Genomic DNA, 21,441 nt, shown 5'->3' on the forward strand with positions numbered 1-21,441 from the left:
TCTGATGTACAAAATAGCTACAGGGGTCATTGATTTTTTACCTCCTTTATATTTTGGCAGATTTATTTATATGTATATATATTTTAACTATCTGTTTTCTATCTGTGTACGTTACAAGAATTCATGCAACATAAATTAGTATGTATGTCCTGTCTGATACGTTGTTTGTGAGGCAAGAGCCATTACACCATGTCATTTAGAGATTATAACATATTCAGGAAGTTTAAATTACTCATCTTTACAAAAGGAATGCAAAATTAAATTCTGATTCGAGCATGGCATTTCAAACCACCTTGGTTCTCATTAGGGTTTTGATAATCTAATGTTAGATTCATTACCATCTAAAATTATTGCAATCTGCTGCCTTTTGTTTTGATTCAATGTCCATAATTGTTCCACGTGATGTCAGTAATTACTGAGGCTGCTTTAGGAAGATACGCAAAGACATGGCAAGAAAAGATGATCAAGCCAAGTTTAGATTTGTTGTGTGGTTGTACATGTGCGTCAGAAGCTACATTTTAGTAGTGTATCTGTTTACACTTGATGTTGCATAGGTTCCAGAAAAGGAGGAATTGTGCTGCAAGATAGGGAAAACAAATTAAATATAGTCTTGAATCATTCAAGATTGAAAGGAATTACTCCTAGATGTATGAGGATGGAACTTCTTTTGTATTGAATGGGTTTTACTTTGATTACTTTTAAAGACAATACATGCTCTTTCCTTTGTAGAATATACTCCTCTTACCCGCAAAACAGAATAAAACAAACACTCATACCTGCTGAAAATGAATGTTACTGACCCTAAATTGCATTGCGGTTTGTAGAATTTGAAACAAGAAAATATCTACTCTTAATATATTTGCTGCAGTAATCTGCTCTTCCGAGTTTTTATTTTTCATAAATCAGTAAGTCTGTCTTATGAGTGGGTGGAGGAAGAGGAAGGATGAAGTGAACTTCATTTCTACTGTTTGCTTTCATATGCCTTATTATGAACATTTAACAAGTTCAGTGGGATACTACAAAGAATACAAGCATGAGGTGGACATCCCGAGTAGTTTTCTGTAATAATGTAACATTGCATCACAATCTGATCTATCATAAAAAAAGTTACAGCTTTGAGGCAGCCTGAATCCACTAAAGGGACACAACGCTGTGGGTAATGTTGTATCTGAGTTGTGTTTGGAAATGTTAAAAAAAGTGGATATGAGAACTGAGACATGCAGATATGATGGTGGGTGCTGAATGCAAAGTATTTGAAACATATTTTTCATCCCATAATTTTATTCCTCTTAAAAATTCCAGTACTGGTTGGCAGAAGCAGATGATTTTGAGAATTTTGATAGTTTCCTCACTTTGTTTGTTTGTTTGTTGTTTGTTGGTTTGTTTTTTTTTTTCCTAGTACATATACCCACCTTTCTTTCAGAAGTTTTTATTCTTTTAGAGACAGATGAGATTTATTTAGAGTAAATCAAAACAGAATCTCTATTGTATGCTAGACATACAATACAATAAACAGATCTTGTGTGTTTTAGTTTCTGATCCATCCAGTTAAAGGACTTTTTAAGTTCTGTGGTGGAATTAGAAAAAAGTAGCAGAAACCTGTAAAATGTCAGTTCTCAAATATATGTATATTTATTGGACTAAGATCTTAAGAATGACTAAGGAAAATCAAATTAAAACCTCTGAAAAAAAGCTGCTTGTTTTGGCTTTTGCATGAAGAAATGAAAAAGCATCAAGTTTGGTGCCAGTAAACTGTCAATTTGTGGAAACAGCTGTAAATCAAGTAATGCTTTATTATATTGCTGCACATTTAGAATAAGCTGGATTACTGCAGTGGGAATTCTTTTGCATTTATACTACTGAAAATGAGAACATGATGTTTCCTGAAATCACTAGCCAAAGTTTATAACAAAAGCCAGAATTTACTAAGGAGAAGAAATAAAGAAGAGGGGAAAAAAATTAATGTTAAAATTAAATGTTAAGAGAATACAGTAAATTCCCTTATACTCCTACTTAGTTCTTAGTCTTATTTTGTTAGGTTTAAGTGCTACCATTTATTTTGGATGATATGGAAGAAGGAGAGCAAGAATCAAAGCAGGCTAGAGACAAGTATGATGTCTGAACTCTGTTAGTAAAGCAAGCTCCCTTTCCAAATTAATGGTGTTTTATCCAGATGACACAAACAACAGGTTCTTGTTGATAACCAGTAACTATGATGAGAGAGAAGATCCTTGGGAGTTGGCCTCAGATCACCTGGAAAATTCTGTAACCAAAGAGAGGAAACCAGATTCTCTGGAGGCATTAAAACGTTTTACTCCCTGTATAGAACAAAGACTAATGACAGTCATCCCATCAAAGAGTTTTCCATCTGTTTTTATAAGAAAGAGAAGTGAATTGTGGCTAAGTAAAAAACAGAATACAGAAAACCAAAAATTAGCTGGGTTGAAACAAAGCCTAGAACTTCTCACAGCAAATATGCTTAAATGGGAGAGAAGTTCTGCTTTTGCTGATTCTGAGCTCCCATGGAGACTTTGTTATTATTGTCCCATGTGGGGGTATTTAGCTTTCCATCTAGGTCAGTTTGGAATCATGATCTCTTCCTCCTCACCTCAAGCAGCAATTTCTTAGACTTCCTTAAGATAGCTCTTGGGAGAAAAAAGCTCCGCAACGCAACAGCAAAACCAAGCAAACCCCCAAAACCACCTGAAACACCCCAATAAAAGCAAACATGCCTTCTGAGCACAAAGCACATCAGCAGCCCTGGTGATTCAGTCTGGACTGTCTGCTGTTGGTCAACAGCAGGCAGAGGGCAGGGGAATAGAGGCACCATAGATTAGACTAACACAGCGAATCTAGTGCTGTAATTGTAGTGTTATCACAGTGCCAGTAAAAAGTACATTATTAACCTCCTTTTGGAAAGAACACATTCTATTCCAAGGTTGATGTATGAATAAACAAGTAAATCATTACTTCTGTGTAAGGAATTGAGCCTGGCTAATCAGTAAATGTGTGAAGCTGATACTGTTTGCCAAGTACAGGCTGTTCATGGAATTGGTTATTTAATGAGAGTAACAGCACAGCAGCATCAGCGTGAGAAAACACAACAGGTAGTGTTTGCTGGTCTAACTAAGAAAAATACGGTCTGATATTACCTGGAGAGGTGTACAGAAGACAAAGAGGGGGAAATCACTTTGGCATTATGTAGCCTAAGCAAAGGAATCAGTCTCTGTTAGCAGAATGCCAGCCAGGTTTGGTAAAGAATATTCAGTGGAAAGGTATGCCCAGAATTCATCTGAAATGGATTTTTAGACACCTGCTGGGTTGCATCAGGACAGAGATTTTTCTGTTCTTCTTGCCCCAAATATCACTAAAGGAAATACAATTAAAATGTTTTTAACCTGAACCTAACTTCAATCTGATAGTATTGATATACCTGAAAATAAAATTATCTTAATCTCTTTATATTGAGATATTCCTTAAAGTTATGCAATCTTACCAACTATTTTGATTGAAAGTGCCTGTTTCAATAAAACCGCAACTTTTATATTTTATCACTTTATTTACTCATTGTAGGATTGAAGAGTTTTGAATTTGAGTTCACATGGATATATATTTTGCTTTATCCTTTGGCTTAAGTAATGTATACCTGTGAAATATGTCTTTTTCCTTGAATTATCGTTTTCTGACATAAAAAGATATTTTGCTAGGGTATTTTTGACCAGCTACTGTCAGTGTCTTCTGTAGCTATTAAGAATGCATCTCCCAATCTTACCTGAGGGAGGGACTATTTTTGAGGGTGACTGAAGAGCTTGCATGGCTACAACAGCTTTGAATACGAAACTGTCACCAGCTATGAAAAACAGTAATGTTTAAAATACATTTTTGAGATATATTGCCAGTTTGAAGTCTCACTCCAGAAGAAATAATTTGCAGGTTGTTTCACTGCTTAATTTCACTGTTCGGGTTTTTTTGGGAAGATTTATTCTGTTACAAACAAAATTATTTGGAACAATCTTGCTTCTCCAAAATTTTTCATATCTTGTGTGAACTGATTTTAATACAAAATCAGAAATTTTAAGTTCTATAATGAGAATGTCTTGATATAACAGATTACATGTTAAGGCACTGTGAGACAACAATATTACTGTAATTTCTTCTTGTGAGAATCCAAGACAGTTTTCCTGATGTTGATTTTCACACATAAAACTCTGATATTTGATTGATCTTTGCAGAATTTAGGCATCTGGTGATTTGAAGTGAGCAAGACAGCATATGGAAGCTGATCTCTGGAAAGCTTTTAAAGAAGAATCTTTGATTTAATTTTTCTCTTGACTTCAGTCATTAGCTGCTTTTCTGAAACATGAGCATTAAGATGTTGTGAACCTTTTCAATCAGCAGAAAATGTATTTTATATATATGGTCATCCATATTCAAATAGTATATAATTTCAAAGCATAGGAAAAAGCTGCAGGGGAGATTCCTACATAGTTAAATTGGTTGTTTATCCGTTTATTCCACTGTGTCACGATTTTTACTCTGGGGTCTTAAAAGCAATGGAAATGCCTTGCTAATCTGTGGTCATTTAACATACTTCAGTTGGGTTATTGTGTATGAAGTACAGTGGTGTTTTCAATTGACTGAAAGACCATCAACCAAAGCAGAAAGGAAAGAAAGAAAGAAGTTTCATTCTTCCATCTTTTCACAAGTCACTAATACATCATAATGACTTATGATAAACAATAGCTTATTTTCTTGCCTGTTGAGCAAAGGGTGTTATTTCCTTTCACAAACATGTGTGGGAAGAAATTGGGGAAAATGGCTAGTTACACTGTTCAGCAATGTCTGACAAATCACAAATGTCATCAGAGAGCTGGTTTTTTTTGCCAGACTTTCCATTAATTTCCACTGATACAACATATACTTGTATATATTGGTAGATATGACCTAGAATGTTTTGTGCGCTGCAATAAAAGGTGAATGTATTTTGATCATTTAAGAAAGGAGGGATTTTCCACTTATTTGTGACCCTGTCCTAGAGTGTGCTGCTCTCAAAAACAGCCTCCCCATTAATTTCAAATGACTTCAGAGAAGGTCCTTTCATTGCTGTAGCTCAAGAGCATCCCTTCTGGAGAGCCGTGTGTTTTGAAAGCATTTGGAAAATTTGTTTAAACAAAAGATCTCATACTATCTTGTGAGAAAATTTGTGTCTTAACACAGAAATAGGCAATAATCAGCCTGCTTTTCTGTGTCATTTCTTCTTACCTGAAGCTGGGTAATCATCATCATTTTCTCTCATTTCCTCGACAGATGTAAGAATAGTTTCTTATTTTTAAGAAATAAACTGATCTGTGAATAATGCCATTGATATAAAGCAAAAGATTGTTGCAGTTGCACTGCTGAATTTTACTGTCTTTTTAAAAATATTATTATTATTATTGAATATTGTGTGAGAATAGAATATTTGAGAGAATTAGTTTAACTTATTTTAACTTTATAAATAAATCATATGATTGCACTTGAGAAGTCTGATATTGTGTTCTCAGTACATTAACCAGTGTTTTATTTCATAGAATCATCAGCTTGATAATGCAATAACATTTAATATTGCTTTAGTTGTTCTCTGTAGTCTTAATACTTTATTTAAGTATTATAAAAATAATGCAATTACAAAAATTAAGCATTGTGGAGGACACCATCTAGCCAAATATTGCAAGTTGTATTTGAAAACTCGGCAAAGATTCCTTGATTTTGTGTTTTTGTTGAGTGCTACAGAACATAAACTGCTAATGTTCAGAGAATAGAGGATTTCCTGTGTAAATGTGTAGGAAAAAACTACATATTATAGGATATTACAGCACTCTAGCAATATCTGGTATCACTGCAAAATAATTTGAAGGTAACACACAGCTGTGTGTGACTGGGCCTCACACCGGTACTTGCTGCTTGTTGAATCCAAGTAGATCCTGACTTGTGCTGAAGGAAGAGAGCATTTCTGAGAGCCTGCATGTGTAAATGAAGTACATGAGAATGACAGGCCACATAAACCCAAATAAATGAAAATGCAGAGCAGCTACTGAAAGCACGTGTATTACAGATGTTCAATAAAACTTAGCCCAAAGTTTTAGCCGAAAAGGTGCAGATTTACAGGTAAAACCTAAAGAAAATAAGGAAAACTAATTTCCACAATGAGAATGCTTTCTTTTTGGCTCTTCTCCTGGGACCATTTTCATGGGAAGCTTTAGGCAGGGCTCCCCTCTGCAGCTGCACAGGGGAGAGAACGCCATGGGTCAGGATAAGGACGGGGAGAGATCACTCGCCAATTACTGCCGTGGCCAAAACAGACTTGACTTGGGGAAATTAGTTTAATTTATTACTAATCAAGCCAGAGTCGGATAATGATAAGTATAACTAAATCTTATAACCTTCCCTGCTGCTTCTTCCTGGGCTTAACCACTCTTGAATTCCCTGCCTCTTCCCCTCCTTCTGACTTTTCCAAAAGAAGTAAATATCTGGAGTGTGAAATTGTGAGAGATGTCTAGATCTTAAAACCGACTTTTGAAATACGGATTTTAGGCGTAAAGGCTTTAATACTCTAAAGGATTTTAGGAGTCAAAATGCTGAAAATGGGGAGGCTCATCAAATGTTCTGCTCTTGAGGGGATTCTCATCTACAGATTAGCTGCAGGTCAGTATTTGCATTGGTTATGAATTGGCTGGAGCTGGTCCTGTGGATGTGCGTACAGACGGCTTTTCATTAGCTCCACTCAGCCTCTCAGCCTGTCCTGGGTAAGCTGGCCATGTTCCAAAAGCAAGGTGGCTGTGTTAGCATCTTGCTGTGCCTGAGCAAATATTTTCTGCTCCTCAGCAGGGTGCTTTCAGCTGAGGCGGAGCGCTGCTAGGGCAGCCCTGTGATTTCTGGGGCTGGCTGGCTTGTGATCTGCCTACCCACAGACAGTCCTGAGAAGCTGTGCAAGGCTCCCCTGAGGTATCCAAGGACAGGAATCTGCAAGCTGAGTGAGGAGCTTCATGAGGCAGCCGTTCTCAATATTTTTATACTGATCACTTCTGTTGTCCTTCTGCGCTGTAAAGTCCAGGTCTCCCATTTCCATCCACGCTCACACTTGCCCCTTCCCACCGTGCTCCCTCCAGGCTTTGGTGGCCCCCATGCAGCAATGGGGAGCAGCTAAGACCCTGGGAACATCTTATTTCTTGTCAGCCTGTGTCATTGAAACAACTTGCTTAACTGCTTTCTTCAGTTTGTGCTTGAAAAGTCAAGGCAGTAGAGACTGACCATGTTTTGGTCTTTATTACCACATCAAGGAGAAAGCAGTTAGGTGCAGTGAAGAAAATGGAAGGTAAACAGATACTTTAATGTGCACAGAAATGTGAATATTCACTTCATCTGACTGCTCCCTCTCAGACTATGTTCTATTTATAGTTATGTTAAAGGCATTTTAATGTTTTCACTTGCTTTTCATTTCTCCATGGGTTGTAAAATAAGTGTTTTGTGGAAAATGGCACCTTTAACCTGAGACTACTAAACCAGGCCAGTGCATTCTTCCCAAATTCATTAACCCAGTATGTAAGACTCCACATGAAGACTGTCTTTTAGTAGTACCTCTCACATATAATACTTACAGCAGGTTATGAATGAAAGGTCTCCTAATGATGTGGTAGATTATGTTGAATGCACTAAAAGAAATTCAACCTTTTTAAGAAATATAGAGAAAATATAATTTTAAAGGCCTGGTGCAGTTCTCACTAAAATCAGGTTGATCTATTAACAATGGCTGCAGTGAGAGGTAGAATGGGTCTTTCTTATTATATTTAACTTAAGAACAATTGGACTGGGAAAAGAAGAAATTTCTTCTCATGTTCTGAAAATTTATACTGCACCAAGAGACCAGAATTGATTAATCCCAATATCAAATTCTAATGTTAGAGTATTTTATCAAAGCTGAAAACTACTTGATATATGGGGTAATAAAAATCAAAGCACAGTAAAAATACAAACACAGGACTCCAGTTCTCATCAGTTTCCTTGGTATGGTGCTGGCAGGAATTTTGAGTCGATTTATATACTTAAGATGAATTAGGGAAAGAGTCAGATTCTCTAAGTCCTAAAGGTGAAAAATTCTGCAAGCTAGCTAGTGCATGGGCTAAGAGATCTTTTAATCACAGGAATTTTAAGATACCTAGGTTGGTGGTGAAATGTCATATCTCCTAATGGTTGCTATATATATATCTGTTCTCACGGATCAAAGGGGAAAACTGCTTCTGCTGCTCCTTGCCTACTGTTTTCATGAATAAACATATGCACTTATTTAACCATCTCACTGCTCTTTGCTAAAATAAATAAATAAATAAATAAATAAATAGAAATATTCCACAAAGAAACAAGTGAGCCTGAATCTGAGAAAGAAAAGTACTTGGCAAGAAATATCACATAAGTAAGAGTACTTCCTGCTAGGCAGCTGGGACAGATCACTTTCAAAGGAGAAGCTCTTGTTAGGGAGTGAACACTACTAGTGGAAGGATTAGGTGAAACACTGATTCATGCATCTGCACAAATCTTGGGCTAAAGACAGTAGGAACTAATCCAAAAAGTAACAACACTGTGGAAAATGGCAACATCTTCTCTCCCTTCAGTGTACTGACGCATTCCTCCATAATCCTGCTTGGTTGACATTGACAGAAATAAATAAAAAAATCTGTCTTTACTGACACATAATATCTGTCAGTTATAAAGGTTTTCCCAGGCATGAGATAATTAGAGGTTTGATTATATAAATATATAGCATTTCTTTTTAACTACATGTTTAACAAACATTAATTGGAAATATAATCTCTTTCATTTGTCTTTCATCAAGAGAATATTAAATATGGGAAATTTGCCTTATACTTTGATTGATCTGTTGTAATTAAACTGTGGTGGGATAGTAAGTACAAGAATGAATTTTACTTTGGTTGAAATGTGAAATTAATGCAAGTGTATGGCTTAGAGCATGTTTACTGCTACCACCACTTTCACAGTTCACAGATCTTGAGCATGTTGCCGAGAGTGGCTGTGGATGCTCCACCCTGGAATTCTCCAAGGCCAGGCTGGATGGGGCCTGAATAAGACGGTCTAGAGGAAGATGTTCCTGCCTGCAGTGGTGGGGGGGTTGGAACTTGAGGATCTTTACTGCCCCTTCCAGCCTAAGCCATTCTGTGATTCTAAGCAAATGAGAATGTCTCTGAAAATTGTTTCCACTCCTCTGCTCCTGACCAAAGCAGACGTTTTTAACAAATATTTCTCATTTGTAACCCTGTGTTGTTGGAGTAAGATGGGTAGCTGAATATCTGCACAGGGTGTCCTGGCTTTTAATAAAGTAGCAGAGACATGTATTGTTGATACGTAAAACTCTGGTGTGCTAATCAAGGTGTGTGCAACCTGAAAGCAATCTTAGGGGATGAAATGGATTTTGCAGTAAAATGAAAACCATAAAATCATGGAATATCTTGAGTTGAAAGGGCCCCGTAAGGTTCATCCAGTCCTACTCCCTGCTTCTCACAGGACTACTTAAAACTAAACCATATGACCAAAACCATTGTCCAGATGCTCATTGGTAGATAGATGTTTTAGGTAAAATGTTTTCTGGATGCTGTCAGGGTACTGCTGGGCCCACTGAGTGCCAGAGCTGTGGGAGTCTGCAGTGTGGATGGGCAGCACCTAGCAGCCAGGACCTGTCCCAGGCACTCAGACTGGGAATGTGGGCACCACACACACCAGCACTGACACCTCCCTGGGGTTGGGGATGGGGAGAGACCAATATTGGGCTGTTCCTTGGGCCCTTTCATGGGCCGTGGCCAGGCAGGGCAGAGCTGTGAGAGCATCGCTGAGGCAGCACGGACAGCCCCTGTGTGGTCCAGGGCCCTGGGAAGGGCTGGGGGTGTCCTGGGAGACTGGACAGGAACTATCAGGCCAGTGGTGCCTTTGGGACTTGCACAGGTCATGTTTAAATGTATGAAGGCATTTATTAATGGAAAAAAATTCAATCTGTTCTCGGTGTGTTGATGTTCAAAGGGATTTTGAAATTCTCTTGGAAACACTGGTGAGTTTCTTCTTGTTTTAGCATCTGTCTGGTGTTGCCCATGCTATGTTCTGCGGGCCTGCTGTGTTGAGTTCACCCACTCCTCTTCTTGAGAGCATCTGTAAGGGAAGCTGACCAAGGAGCACATAGGGTTGAATTCTGACTCTTTTCTGTCTTGTGAAGATAGATGTTCCTTTGAAGGAATCCTTTTCCCATTGCTTTTATTCCACAGGGCTATGTTTTTCTTGGATTTATCCAAGTAGCAGTCAGGAGTACCTTCTTAAAAGCAATTTCTGTGTCTTGAAACAAGAAAAGATAAACTGTAAATCGTCATGACCTTTTTCAGGTGGAATCCACTGTTGCCTTTTGTTTATCTAGTTGGTTTGGCAGACTAATGTGTTAAAGATAGAGTTGTCTCCTTTACCTCTTCCCCTTTCCCCCTTTCACATGTCCCTACAGGTGGCTCCATGCTTTTGATATGTCATGCACACCTATGCTTCCTGTGGAACAGATCCTATCTAACCGTAATTTGTTTGCTTTTAATCTGCCACACTAACTCTTTGGTACCAAGAAATTATTTTAGAGGTCCAAGCTTACAGCTGAAAGATATTAATGTTCTTCTCATTATCACTTTCTCTCTCTTTCACATTATAGAAAATGAATGTATTCCCACCAAAATTTTGGATTTCTTAAAGGTATAATATTTTTGCTGCCAATCTGGGTTTGCGAGGTATCTATGACATACAGAAGATGTTACATTTGGTCACTTTGGTTTGAAGACTGTTGCACGTTATGAAACGGTCCAGGGTTTGCTACACATATCGATAAATTTTTAGCAGTCACTTTGCTGCTGCGTGGAATACTATTCTTTTGACAATGCAGTGGGCTGGAAATACAAACCTGTAAGCAAATGCTGAGAGTTACAATTTCATAAGAACCCAAGCACATCCTGAGTTGTGCTGAGCAAACCTTGTCTAGTTTATTCAATTGTATGAGGCATCGATGGAAAAGTTACTTTTCGTTTCTGTGGAGATGAAATGTATTTATCTTAGCTTTTTTTTTTTTTTCCCAACAAAACACAGGTATAAGGGAAGATGGTAGTTTGTTATTTTTATCTACAGATAAAATAGCAAGTCAGGGTTGCATTAGAATACGATTTTTTCTTATTTTCATAAATCTTTCTCCACAGCTAGTTCTGCTGGCTGTGGCTCTGGCCCCACTCTATAAGCAGAGCATGAGTATTGGAGAGGTTTTAACAGCTGTTCGTTTTTCTGTCTTAAGGGTCAGAGTCACGCTCTGCCTATCTGGTGGCCAGCCAGCCACAGAGTAGCAGTAATTTTATGGGCATACCAAACCTTTATTTTACTGAATTGAGCTTTGGAGCATTTAAAATAGAAATCTTCTAGAACAATAGAGAACTCATATTTCACTTAATGTACTTAACATATTTGCATTTAGGTGTCTTTCAATGCACAGCAGTACATACATTCCTATGAATTAGTTAATTTTGATAGGAGGTAGACTTAACTGACCAGTACAGTCATGTATGTCCAAGCCTTGTCCTCCCTTCACCACAGAGAACTATAAGTATTTCTAGACATAGGGCATGACTCATTTGACCATGACTTAGATGTCTCACATAAATCACACAACTTTTATTCTAGAAGCACCTGTTTCTCTTGTTGCCTGTAGAAGGAGTTGTAAACTGACAGAAGCAATGAATTCCACACTGACACTACATTAATTATCCCAGAAATAACTAGTGTAGCTTTTGTTTGAATGCAAAATTGTACCCTACTATCCTTCTCCTTCCTGTTTCCACATAGATTTCTTTTAAGTCACTGGTTCATTCCTCTGCTTTCCAGACAGACTGATCACCTTGGACAGGTCTCACAAATCTCCACTAATGCATAATCCAACTCCTCACCATAATCCAACTCCTCACCATAATCCAACTCCTCACCAATGATGTTTCCATTCTTACTCTCCCTATGAATACAAGAATATCCCAAGAATTTACAAAAATTAATAAACTAATTTTTTCCAATTTGAGGCTTTTACTTTTTGTTCATTTCGTAGACTGAGTTGGAAAGGAACCTCTGGAGGTCATCTGGTTCAACCTTCTGCTCAAGCAGTCACTTAGAGTTGGTTTCCCAGGACCACATCTGTGTGACTTTTGAGTATCTCCAAGGATGGAAACTCCACAATCTCTGTAGGCAATTTGTAGCAGTGCTTGGTAACTCTATATAAAAAAAATGTTCTCTGATGTTCAGAGGGAGTCTCTTTTGATTTGTGTCTATGGCCCTGGTCCTTTCTCTGGGCATCACTGGATAGAGTCTTGCTCTGTCATTCCTGATCCCTTCAGGTGCTTATGTACATGGATAAGATCATCCTGAGCCTTTTCATCTCCAGGTTAAACAGTCCCAGTTCTCTCAGCCTTTCTTCATAGGGAAGATGTCCCAGGTTCCTATCATCTTTGTTGACCTCTGCTTGATACTCTCCAGCTGTGTCTCCTGTAACATCCCAGAACAGGACACAGTTCTCCAGGTGTGGCCTCACCAGTTCTGAGCAGAGGGGAAGGATCACTTCCCTCCACCAGCTGCAACACTCCTTCTAACGGTGCCCAGAGTATTCTAGCTTTTGATGCAAGTGCTCATTGCTGGATGATGTTCAATTTGATGTCCATCACAATCACCACTTTTCTGCAAAGCTTTTGCCACTGGATTTGAAAAGAGTTTGATCTCTTTGCATTGGCACTAAGTATTTTTGAAGAGTTTCATATGCCCACCCTTAGATTTTTCTTCTTTGGGGTGAACCATCAAATGTTTTAAAATTTTTTTGTAGGTCATATTTTTTAGACCTTTCATTGCCTTCATTGCTTTTCACCAGACTCTCCAGTCGATCCACCTCTTTGTTATACTTAAAAAGGAACAGATTTGCCCTTCTGGGGTCTGAAGATCGGTGGTCACAGCATAAGGATTACTTCCTGTGTTTTGCAAGCTGAATTTTAGTTTACATAGTCCTATATAGTGTTTTCTCTCTAAATGACAGCATGGCATGTTAGCTTACATTCTTTTGTTCCACTCTGCAGTCTGGGCCATCCTCTTAGGAACAGCCTCCCTGTACTTTTTGCATTTGATTATTTCTGTCTAAACATATTTATTGCCCTTGTTTTGAATTCCAGCTTTAGCCCATTTTTCCAATTTAAGAGATTTTTTTAAAATTCCAGTGTTGTCTGTCATACTTTCAGCCCTTCTAGATGTGTCATGGAAACAGCAAGAAAGACATTACATTTCTTTCTGCAAGTGTACTGTTGCCTTGTCCAGTGCTCACAAAATCCCCTAAGCCTCTGACTGCTCAAATATTATGAAATACCTTGCTGTAAATGCTCCTGAGACACTGCCATGTATCCTATTGGACATTCAGAGAAGTCCAGTTATTTTAAAACTTAGGTTAGCACCTGGACCTCCTTCTGCAAGTCCCCCTATACTGTTTGTACCTTGAAGTGATGATGGTGATAGTGTTCAGGTTCAAGCTGATTTTGCCCCACTTTTTCCATCCTCTAAATAACTATGAGCCAGGTAAGGAAGCAGCTTTGTTTTTTCTTACTGAGTTTGTTTATTGTATGAAATCAAACATGCATGTGTAACTGTGTACAAAAGTGTGGCCTAGCACTGTAAGTTTCTAACCTAATCCATATAAATAAAAACTTAAAAAAAGACTATAATCACAGTTTGGGGGGGTTTAATGCACTGATCAAAATCAAAGGGGCTGCTCTGCTGAAATTTCTGGATTGCAGAGGCCGCAGAAAAGGTCTGGCCAATTAGAAGGAAAATCCTTTTTAACCCCCCCAATTATTTTTCAAGGATACCATCCTGTATTTCCTTAATCTTTTTGAGGAGATATGTACACCTTCTCTCAGTCACTATTCCAAAACACACATCTTTGTACGGAGTAGTTATCCTCCCTCAGTAAAAACGATGAATCTTTTCCCTGTGCTTTTCCTTAAAGATTAGACAGTGAATTTGGTATTTGATTCATAAGCTTTTTGGTCCTAGGGTGGCTTGCATCCAGAGTATGCAGAGGGTGTGCAGAGGGTTGGATATCTGTACCTTATGAAGTAGCTGGTGGTGCACTGCTCTGTAGGACACACTCCATGTTCTCGAAAAGCAGCTTTAGAATATGTTAATATTTCTCAGCTGGGTCTTTGGGGAGAGAGGCTGAAAAAGTTCCTTAGAATCAGGAACCGTTTGCTCCCTTTCTTTGCAGTAGATTTGCAGTGGAAGTAAAATTCAGTGATAGGTTTTTTGTTTTTCATCCCGGAGCTACTAGGCTGCACTGTCATTTCACAGCAACAGAAGACTGTAAAATATGATATATGATTGCTCTTTTCAAAATGTTCTCTTATACCACTGTAAATCAGGAGAATGTCTTTTGAAAGTGGTAGAATTATTCTCATTTTATTCAGTGAGAATAGAATTAAAGATACAGGAAGGCAATGAAATGTAACAGTAATGAAATACAACTGATGACAGAAATGTTTCAATCTTGCCCTGCTTACAAGAAAGATGGATGATGCCATCCTGATTGCCTCTAGGCTTATGGTCCAGGTGTAAAGCTGTCCAGCTTTGGGGAGGTGCCCAAATGTGTGACTTACTATGGCAAACTTCAGGCAAACCTGATATCCTATAACATCAGCTATATTTTAAGATACAAAGAAGAATATAAGAAGCAAGAGAAATCAAAGAAAAGATATGGAGGTCATGCTGGATCACAGTTGAAAACTGAAGTCTGCTAGAAAGTGTCTGAATCATGTCTGAAACTTCTTTGGAAAGGGAAAGAGCTTTGCAAAAACTAAGAAGAATGATGCAGTCTTAACTCTTCTCTAATGTTGTTCTTTACAAAACCTGAGTGTTTCTCCCCAGGAAAGGTGGGGCAGTTTTTTGTCTGCTGTCCTGTTCCCTGATTTGGCACCTTGAAGAGACTGGCAGGCCATTTTCTAAAATATCCATCAGTCATCAAGAGAGAGCAGGATGACAGAATCACTAATGTAACATGAAAGAAGTGATAGGAAACATCAACAATTCCTGTTAAGCAGAACAAGTGATAATAATATTCAGGGGATAAAGCTGAAATATCACTGAACCTTTTACAGTTTTAGGAAGCTAATCAGTTGTGTGGGGGGAATATCTTTGTAAAAGTTTCTAAAAATGCTCTGGGAACACTCAACCTTGCTGAAGCAGGGGGGCAGCTCACTTGGTTATTATTAGTTGGGCATTTTACAGCATTGTCTGTCTTTTATTGTTTCTCACACTTAAGTCTCAAAGTATGTTACAGGGTGGTCAGTAGCATTGCTCCTGCTGCGCTAAAAGGCGAATAAGAAGTCAGGGTTGATAATTTGCCTGGGGTTACCCAGAAGCAGAGAAGAGGACTCAGAGTGCCTGTTTAGTACATTATTTACTCAGGTTTCCTGAGAAAAGTCCACCCGGGGAAGGTTGGCACAATATATTAACACAGAAAGAGATCACATCAAAGAGTTTTAACACCTCAAATTGACAGAGGCTAAGTGGGAACACGGGGGGATGCATAAATTTTCTTCTAGTCTCACAGCAGATTAACAAGAGAAGCACAACTCCAAGCCAGGTGTCTTGCCTTGCTGATAAGCGGCTCAACTCCAGGCTGGGCTGGCTCAGCCAGGGTCTGTGGTCACACTCTCTCCGCCTGAGCTGAAAACACCCTGTTTTCACCTGGAGATGGAAGAGGCAAGTGATAATATGAGATACTTTTATTTTGCACAAGAGTGAAATTCTACAAACAGAAAGTTCTCCGGCACAGGGGAACAAAATAGGAAGAGAATTTAGAAATGCCGTACCATGTATTTAATATTTGGCAACTTGTACTTCGGAGCTAAAACAGTTTTGCATGTGCCCTTTTGAAAACATGAGGCTGCATGCATGAAGAAAGCATCCTATTTCCCAGGGAGCCATGTTTCAAAAGCAGAAAAAGAACACTTATCCATGGAGCACTAAATCAGCTTATGTAGGTAGCTGGCTATCTTTCTCACAGAGATGATTGTCCCAGAGAGAAGCTGAGGAACCAAGGCTTAGAAATGTAAATATTAAAAGGTGTGCAGGAACATAAATTAGAAAATTTGACAATTTTAATGACTTGCATTTATTTTAACTTGCTGACTTCCCTGGCTGACATCAGAAGCTGCATGTTAGGCTGCTAGCAGAGAAGGCAGAGGGCAATAGGGACAGGATAGACTCAATTCCCATGTTTCCACAGTCTGCAATGGCAGCATATTACCTGATGTAAAAAAAAAACCAAAAAAACTAATAGAAAGAGGAGCTTCCCACAATCTCCCCCAGACATGGATGGAACTACCATGTAAGATTACCTGTTACCTCAGCAGGAACTTCCAGGCCAATGGACACTTAAATCACATCATTATTACACACACCTGGATTCCCTGATGGAGGTTTTTCTATTTTGCTTGGTAGGATTATGGATGGAGGGAGGATTAAATGATAAGTGAATCATGTGACAGCAAGCAAATGCCTACATGATGAAAGAAATGGTGACTGGAGGAGGTCTTTTCATTTCAAGAGATTGTGAGCAATAGAAAACAGAGATATATGGCATTATGGTGCCTAAAACTGCTTAGATGCACCAGGTTTGTGTGTTTTGCCTGTATTGACTATGGGATCCTCAAGGTCTGTGGGCATTTTAGATCACCTGGCACAGTATTGCCCTGGTGTTTGTGCAGTCCTGGAATGGAAACATTAATGGGGTTGTTTTCATAAGAGAGGCTATGGTATGTATTTACAAAGAGATACAGTTTGTCTGATTTCATTTAGTTTTCAATGTCCATTTCAGTCTGGTAGTTTTGTGCTCAACTGCCATCATGGAGCAAGAGGTAACAATCCACGGCCTCAGTGATACCAAGCCTTGGACAGCGCTCAAAACATCTAGCCATTTAACAGCCAAATGAAAAAGCTATAAACCAGTGTGATGAACCACCTGATGCTCCTTTCCAATGTACCTTCTGCTATTCCACGAACACAAATTGGATGAATCTGTATTACCCAGAAATCTGCACATTCTGAGTGTCAGTGTTCTGCTGCATGTATGAGAAGGAAAACAGTAAACAGGAGGACTAGCACAATATTTCCATGGCATTTGTTATTTTATAGAGCTGTTTTTCACATTTATTTTTATTTGCTTCCTCTATAAAATGGCCACAATTGACTTGTATTAGATATTTTACTGAAAAAGAACAGAAAGCACTTCATTTCGCTAACCCGTTTTCTGACAGTTGCAATTTCTTTTTACTTTTTTTGCTTTTATATAATTTATGGCTAAGTAACAGAGAAAGAACAACTCTGAAATTTGCTTGTAAGGCCAGGTACATTCCAGGAGCATTATTTAGATGGCACTCTGAGTATACATATTATTGCTTTCTTATTTAATTGGGTACAAATAAAATCCAACATCTGATTTGGGAATACTTTTATGTCAGCTTAGGTTATTTTCTGACTCAATTTGGTGAGCAGACTGTGAGTCTCATTACTTGAGTAGGTGACTGCAAGAGGCTTCTGTATAAAAGGCTACAGTTAATTCTTTTAGCTGAAAAGACAGAAAGTAGAATGAGGATCCACATCTATTAGCTGATTTTTCCCCTTGTCTAAACATTTTTTTTTTATTTTACAGGTGATGGAAATTAAAGGACAAATGATTCATGTGCCAGAATCAAACTCGATATTGTTTCTGGGTTCCCCCTGTGTGGACAAGCTGGATGAGCTGATGGGCCGAGGCCTCCATCTTTCGGACATACCTATCCATGATGCTACTCGTGATGTCATATTGGTTGGGGAGCAAGCAAAGGCGCAGGATGGCTTGAAAAAACGAATGGATAAGCTGAAGGCAACGCTAGAATGTACACACCAAGCCCTGGAAGAGGAGAAAAAGAAAACAGTAGATCTCCTTATTTCTATTTTCCCTGAAGAGGTGGCTCAGCAGCTGTGGCAGGGGCAGCAGGTTCAGGCCAGGAAGTTTGATGATGTCACCATGCTCTTCTCAGACATTGTTGGCTTCACTGCCATCTGTGCTCAGTGCACGCCCATGCAGGTCATCAGCATGCTCAACGAGCTCTACACGCGCTTCGACCACCAGTGTGGATTCCTTGACATCTACAAGGTAACAGCTCAAGTCCTAACCTAGCAAAAGTTAACTGAAATGAAGGCAGGAAAAATCCCAGTAGCTTTCTTCCTAAATTGCAGACCTTCCTTAGAAAAATATGTAGGTAATATTTTTGTTTTACATGCAAAAAACCCTAGATCTGAAATACGATAGTTGAAACTCAAATGCTTCAATATGAAACTGTCATCGTGGTACTTCAATGGGAATATAGGCCTCATATCCCCATTTTCCTATAGAAATATCTCTGCAGAGCATCTCCTGTATTATAGCCTGGTTTCCTTTAGATGACACTCAGCCACAGCATCCTAACGGTGAAGAAGTGCACAGATGAATCCTAATCCAAGATGCAGCTCCTGGGAGGCACTCACTTTCAACTTGAATGGTTTAGGGTTTAGGCATTTTTCTTTCCCTTGAAAAAACTAAAATTTTCCATAAGGAGCAAGCATTCACTAAAGGAAGTTATTATAAGAAACTTCCACTGAAACACAGGAAGAGGACAGCAGATGTCTATGCATAGTAAATGCAATGTCAGGGACATGGTGCTGGTGTGCCATGCTCCAAAGCAAATATCACACATGTTGGTCCCATTAGAGAACTCATCTTCACTTCTCTTAAATGGATTTGGTGTCTAGTATGTATTTGAAAGAAAAAACAGGGGAGGTAGAATTTAATAAATGCTCTGAAGATATTAGCAGTGTAATTATCCTGTGCAACCTACAGACTGCTTTGTATATGGAATGCCTTTAATTTTGTGATAGAAGAAATAGAGCAAGTTTCTTTTTATATGTTAATGCACAAGAGAAAAGAGATGTGGTTGTAAAATTATATATTGACTTTATTATATGCCTGAGGTTTGCAAACTAACAGTTTTCAAACTATTTCATATAGTATTTGATAGGCTGCAGAGAAAAAGGTCTTACAAATGTCCTGCTCCTTTCATTTCTAGCCTTTAATGCACTTTAAAAGGAATTGAAAAATAATCACTACCCACCTAAATAATAATAATGGCTGAAAAGTTACAGCATGTACCACAGATAGAAATGAAAATGGTGTAGCTAAAGGTTGGTAGGGCAGTTTACCAAAGTAAACAAGCACACTGTAAAGAAGTTTTAGGCTCCTGGTTTAGGGGTTTATTTCACTAACGATCAGAAGGCAAAGGCCATTCTGAGACATGAATGCAGTGAAGGTACCAGCCCTCATGTGAAAATTGTTATGGTGATGCTGTTAGAAAAGATGGTGAGTGTGATCTCAGTTTGTGTTAGTCTAATGTTGCTGCACTGGATTATGACCCAGCTTCAAGAACAGGACTTGAGGAACTTCTAACCCAGAGTCCAGAGGGATACCTAGTGACCCTGCTTCATAGGCTGTGTGTTCACATGGGTGTACTCACTGTGCTCCCAGGAGATTAATTTCAGTTGTTTTGAAGCATTCAGAATATCCTTTGTTGAAAATTATGGTTGCATGGGAATAGGATATAAAGTGTGCTTTGTATAGATATAGATACAGACTATACTCTATGATCTGACTGTAAAGAAGGTTGGTTGAGTCCTGTGAGAACACTAATAAGGAATATTTATGCATAGGTCATGAATATTATATCATTTAGACCATGGCTTTCTGCCTTTCACCTGGCCTTGGGCTACTGTGGCTAGAAAGATATTACTTTATGAAGATACTGTCCTGACCAATGAAATAAGGTCATAGCTGTTGAGGGAGGCAAGATGAGATTTATGCATTCATATAAAGAAATAAGTAAGCACTTCCGTGTCGAGACTCCCATGTAATTCTGTGAGCAAAGGTATGAATAAAAACCTGGTTTTCTATGGAAGAACGGCTTACAGCTCAACACACTCTCTCTGCTGTTGCTGCCCTAATAAAGGCAGTTCCCTCTCAGATCCTTCCATCCTGGATTTTCCATATCCTCTATCTCCCCCCATCCCTCCACCCACCCTACCTACTTGTCCCTTGATTCCCACCACCACTCACTCATGAGCAAGGCAGTGTGCACTTTGGCTGTTTTGGAGCTGTATGTACCTTTTTTTCCCATCCAAATGTTTTTTAATTTATTTTTTTTTTAACAGAAGTCTAAAAAAATTTCTGAGGGGTTAAGTGAAACTGGTTCCGTTTAGCACTACAGAAAGAAAAAACTCAGGGAATGAACTCTTTTGTTTCACTAGAGAATCAGGCTTAAAATAAAATAGCAATCCTTTTGAAAGAAAACATTTGCATTTTAAAATGAAAATAGCTTGTGTGTTTATATCTTTTTCATTTGTTTCAGGTGATATTCTGGAAGCAAATTTTATTGCTAGGAATGATCACCACCACAACAATTATGATTTTAGAAGTTATTGTCAGGTAGTGAATTTTAGATACTTAATCACCACTATTTGTAGCCGGCTTGCCTCAAAGATATACTTGTGTAACTAGGCTACAGAAATTTATCATATGACCTAAATACATCAATTTTTAAATTTGCTTGTTTTTAAGCAGGATGGCAAGAATAATTTGCAAAGGTTATTTGGTGGGCGCATCTGAATACCAAATTCACCGTTTTGTAAACAGAAAGTTAAGTAAAATGCAATAAATAAATTCCATGCTGTAAATTATATTCCCAGGTTTACTGTTACAGCATTTGTATGCAGAAACTCACTGCTTCTAATCTGGCAGTGAATGTAATATTTTCATTTGTCTCCCACTATTCATCCAGGGATGTTTATAGAGAAATACGGCACAGAAAGAACAAAGATCCTCACATTTAACTAGTCAGACATAAAGGGCAAGCATACTGAACTCTTGGATACAGACTGAAAATGCTTGGAGAGAGCTGAAGGGTGATGAGTTAGACTTTGAAATTTCTTGGAAATCAAAGTAGCTATAACTGGTGAGATAGGGAAAGCTTATCCAATGGATGGAGGCATAGGTAAGAATGACACAGACAGATGATGGGCCCAGAAAATGAATTTCACAGCAGCATTTTGAATGGATAGCAACGATGAGAGATTACATTTGTCCAGGCTGAGGGAGAACAATGCTGTAATTGAGATGCAAAGTGTTATGAGCCTGGGTGACAGTTCTAGTAATTTAGAAGAATCTCTATTTTAGAGAATGAAACCTGGGAAAGAATCTGCTGACATACAGCCTTGGTGAAAAGATTAGGAGGGACTTGT

The 21,441-nt window shown here is 38.5% G+C and overlaps 1 protein-coding gene across 1 annotated transcript in view; it reads left to right on the top strand.

The window, feature by feature from the left end:
* Positions 1 to 21,441, top strand: part of GUCY1A2 (guanylate cyclase 1 soluble subunit alpha 2) — a 133,697-nt gene that overhangs the window by 58,898 nt on the left and 53,358 nt on the right. Inside the window, exon 5 of the mRNA XM_058848504.1 lies at positions 17,786 to 18,271. Coding sequence (XP_058704487.1) covers positions 17,786 to 18,271 — 486 coding nt within the window. The remainder of the gene's footprint in view (positions 1 to 17,785; positions 18,272 to 21,441) is intronic.

Source organism: Poecile atricapillus, chromosome 1, assembly GCF_030490865.1.
Source record: "Poecile atricapillus isolate bPoeAtr1 chromosome 1, bPoeAtr1.hap1, whole genome shotgun sequence".
Classification (NCBI taxonomy): Eukaryota; Metazoa; Chordata; class Aves; order Passeriformes; family Paridae; genus Poecile; species Poecile atricapillus.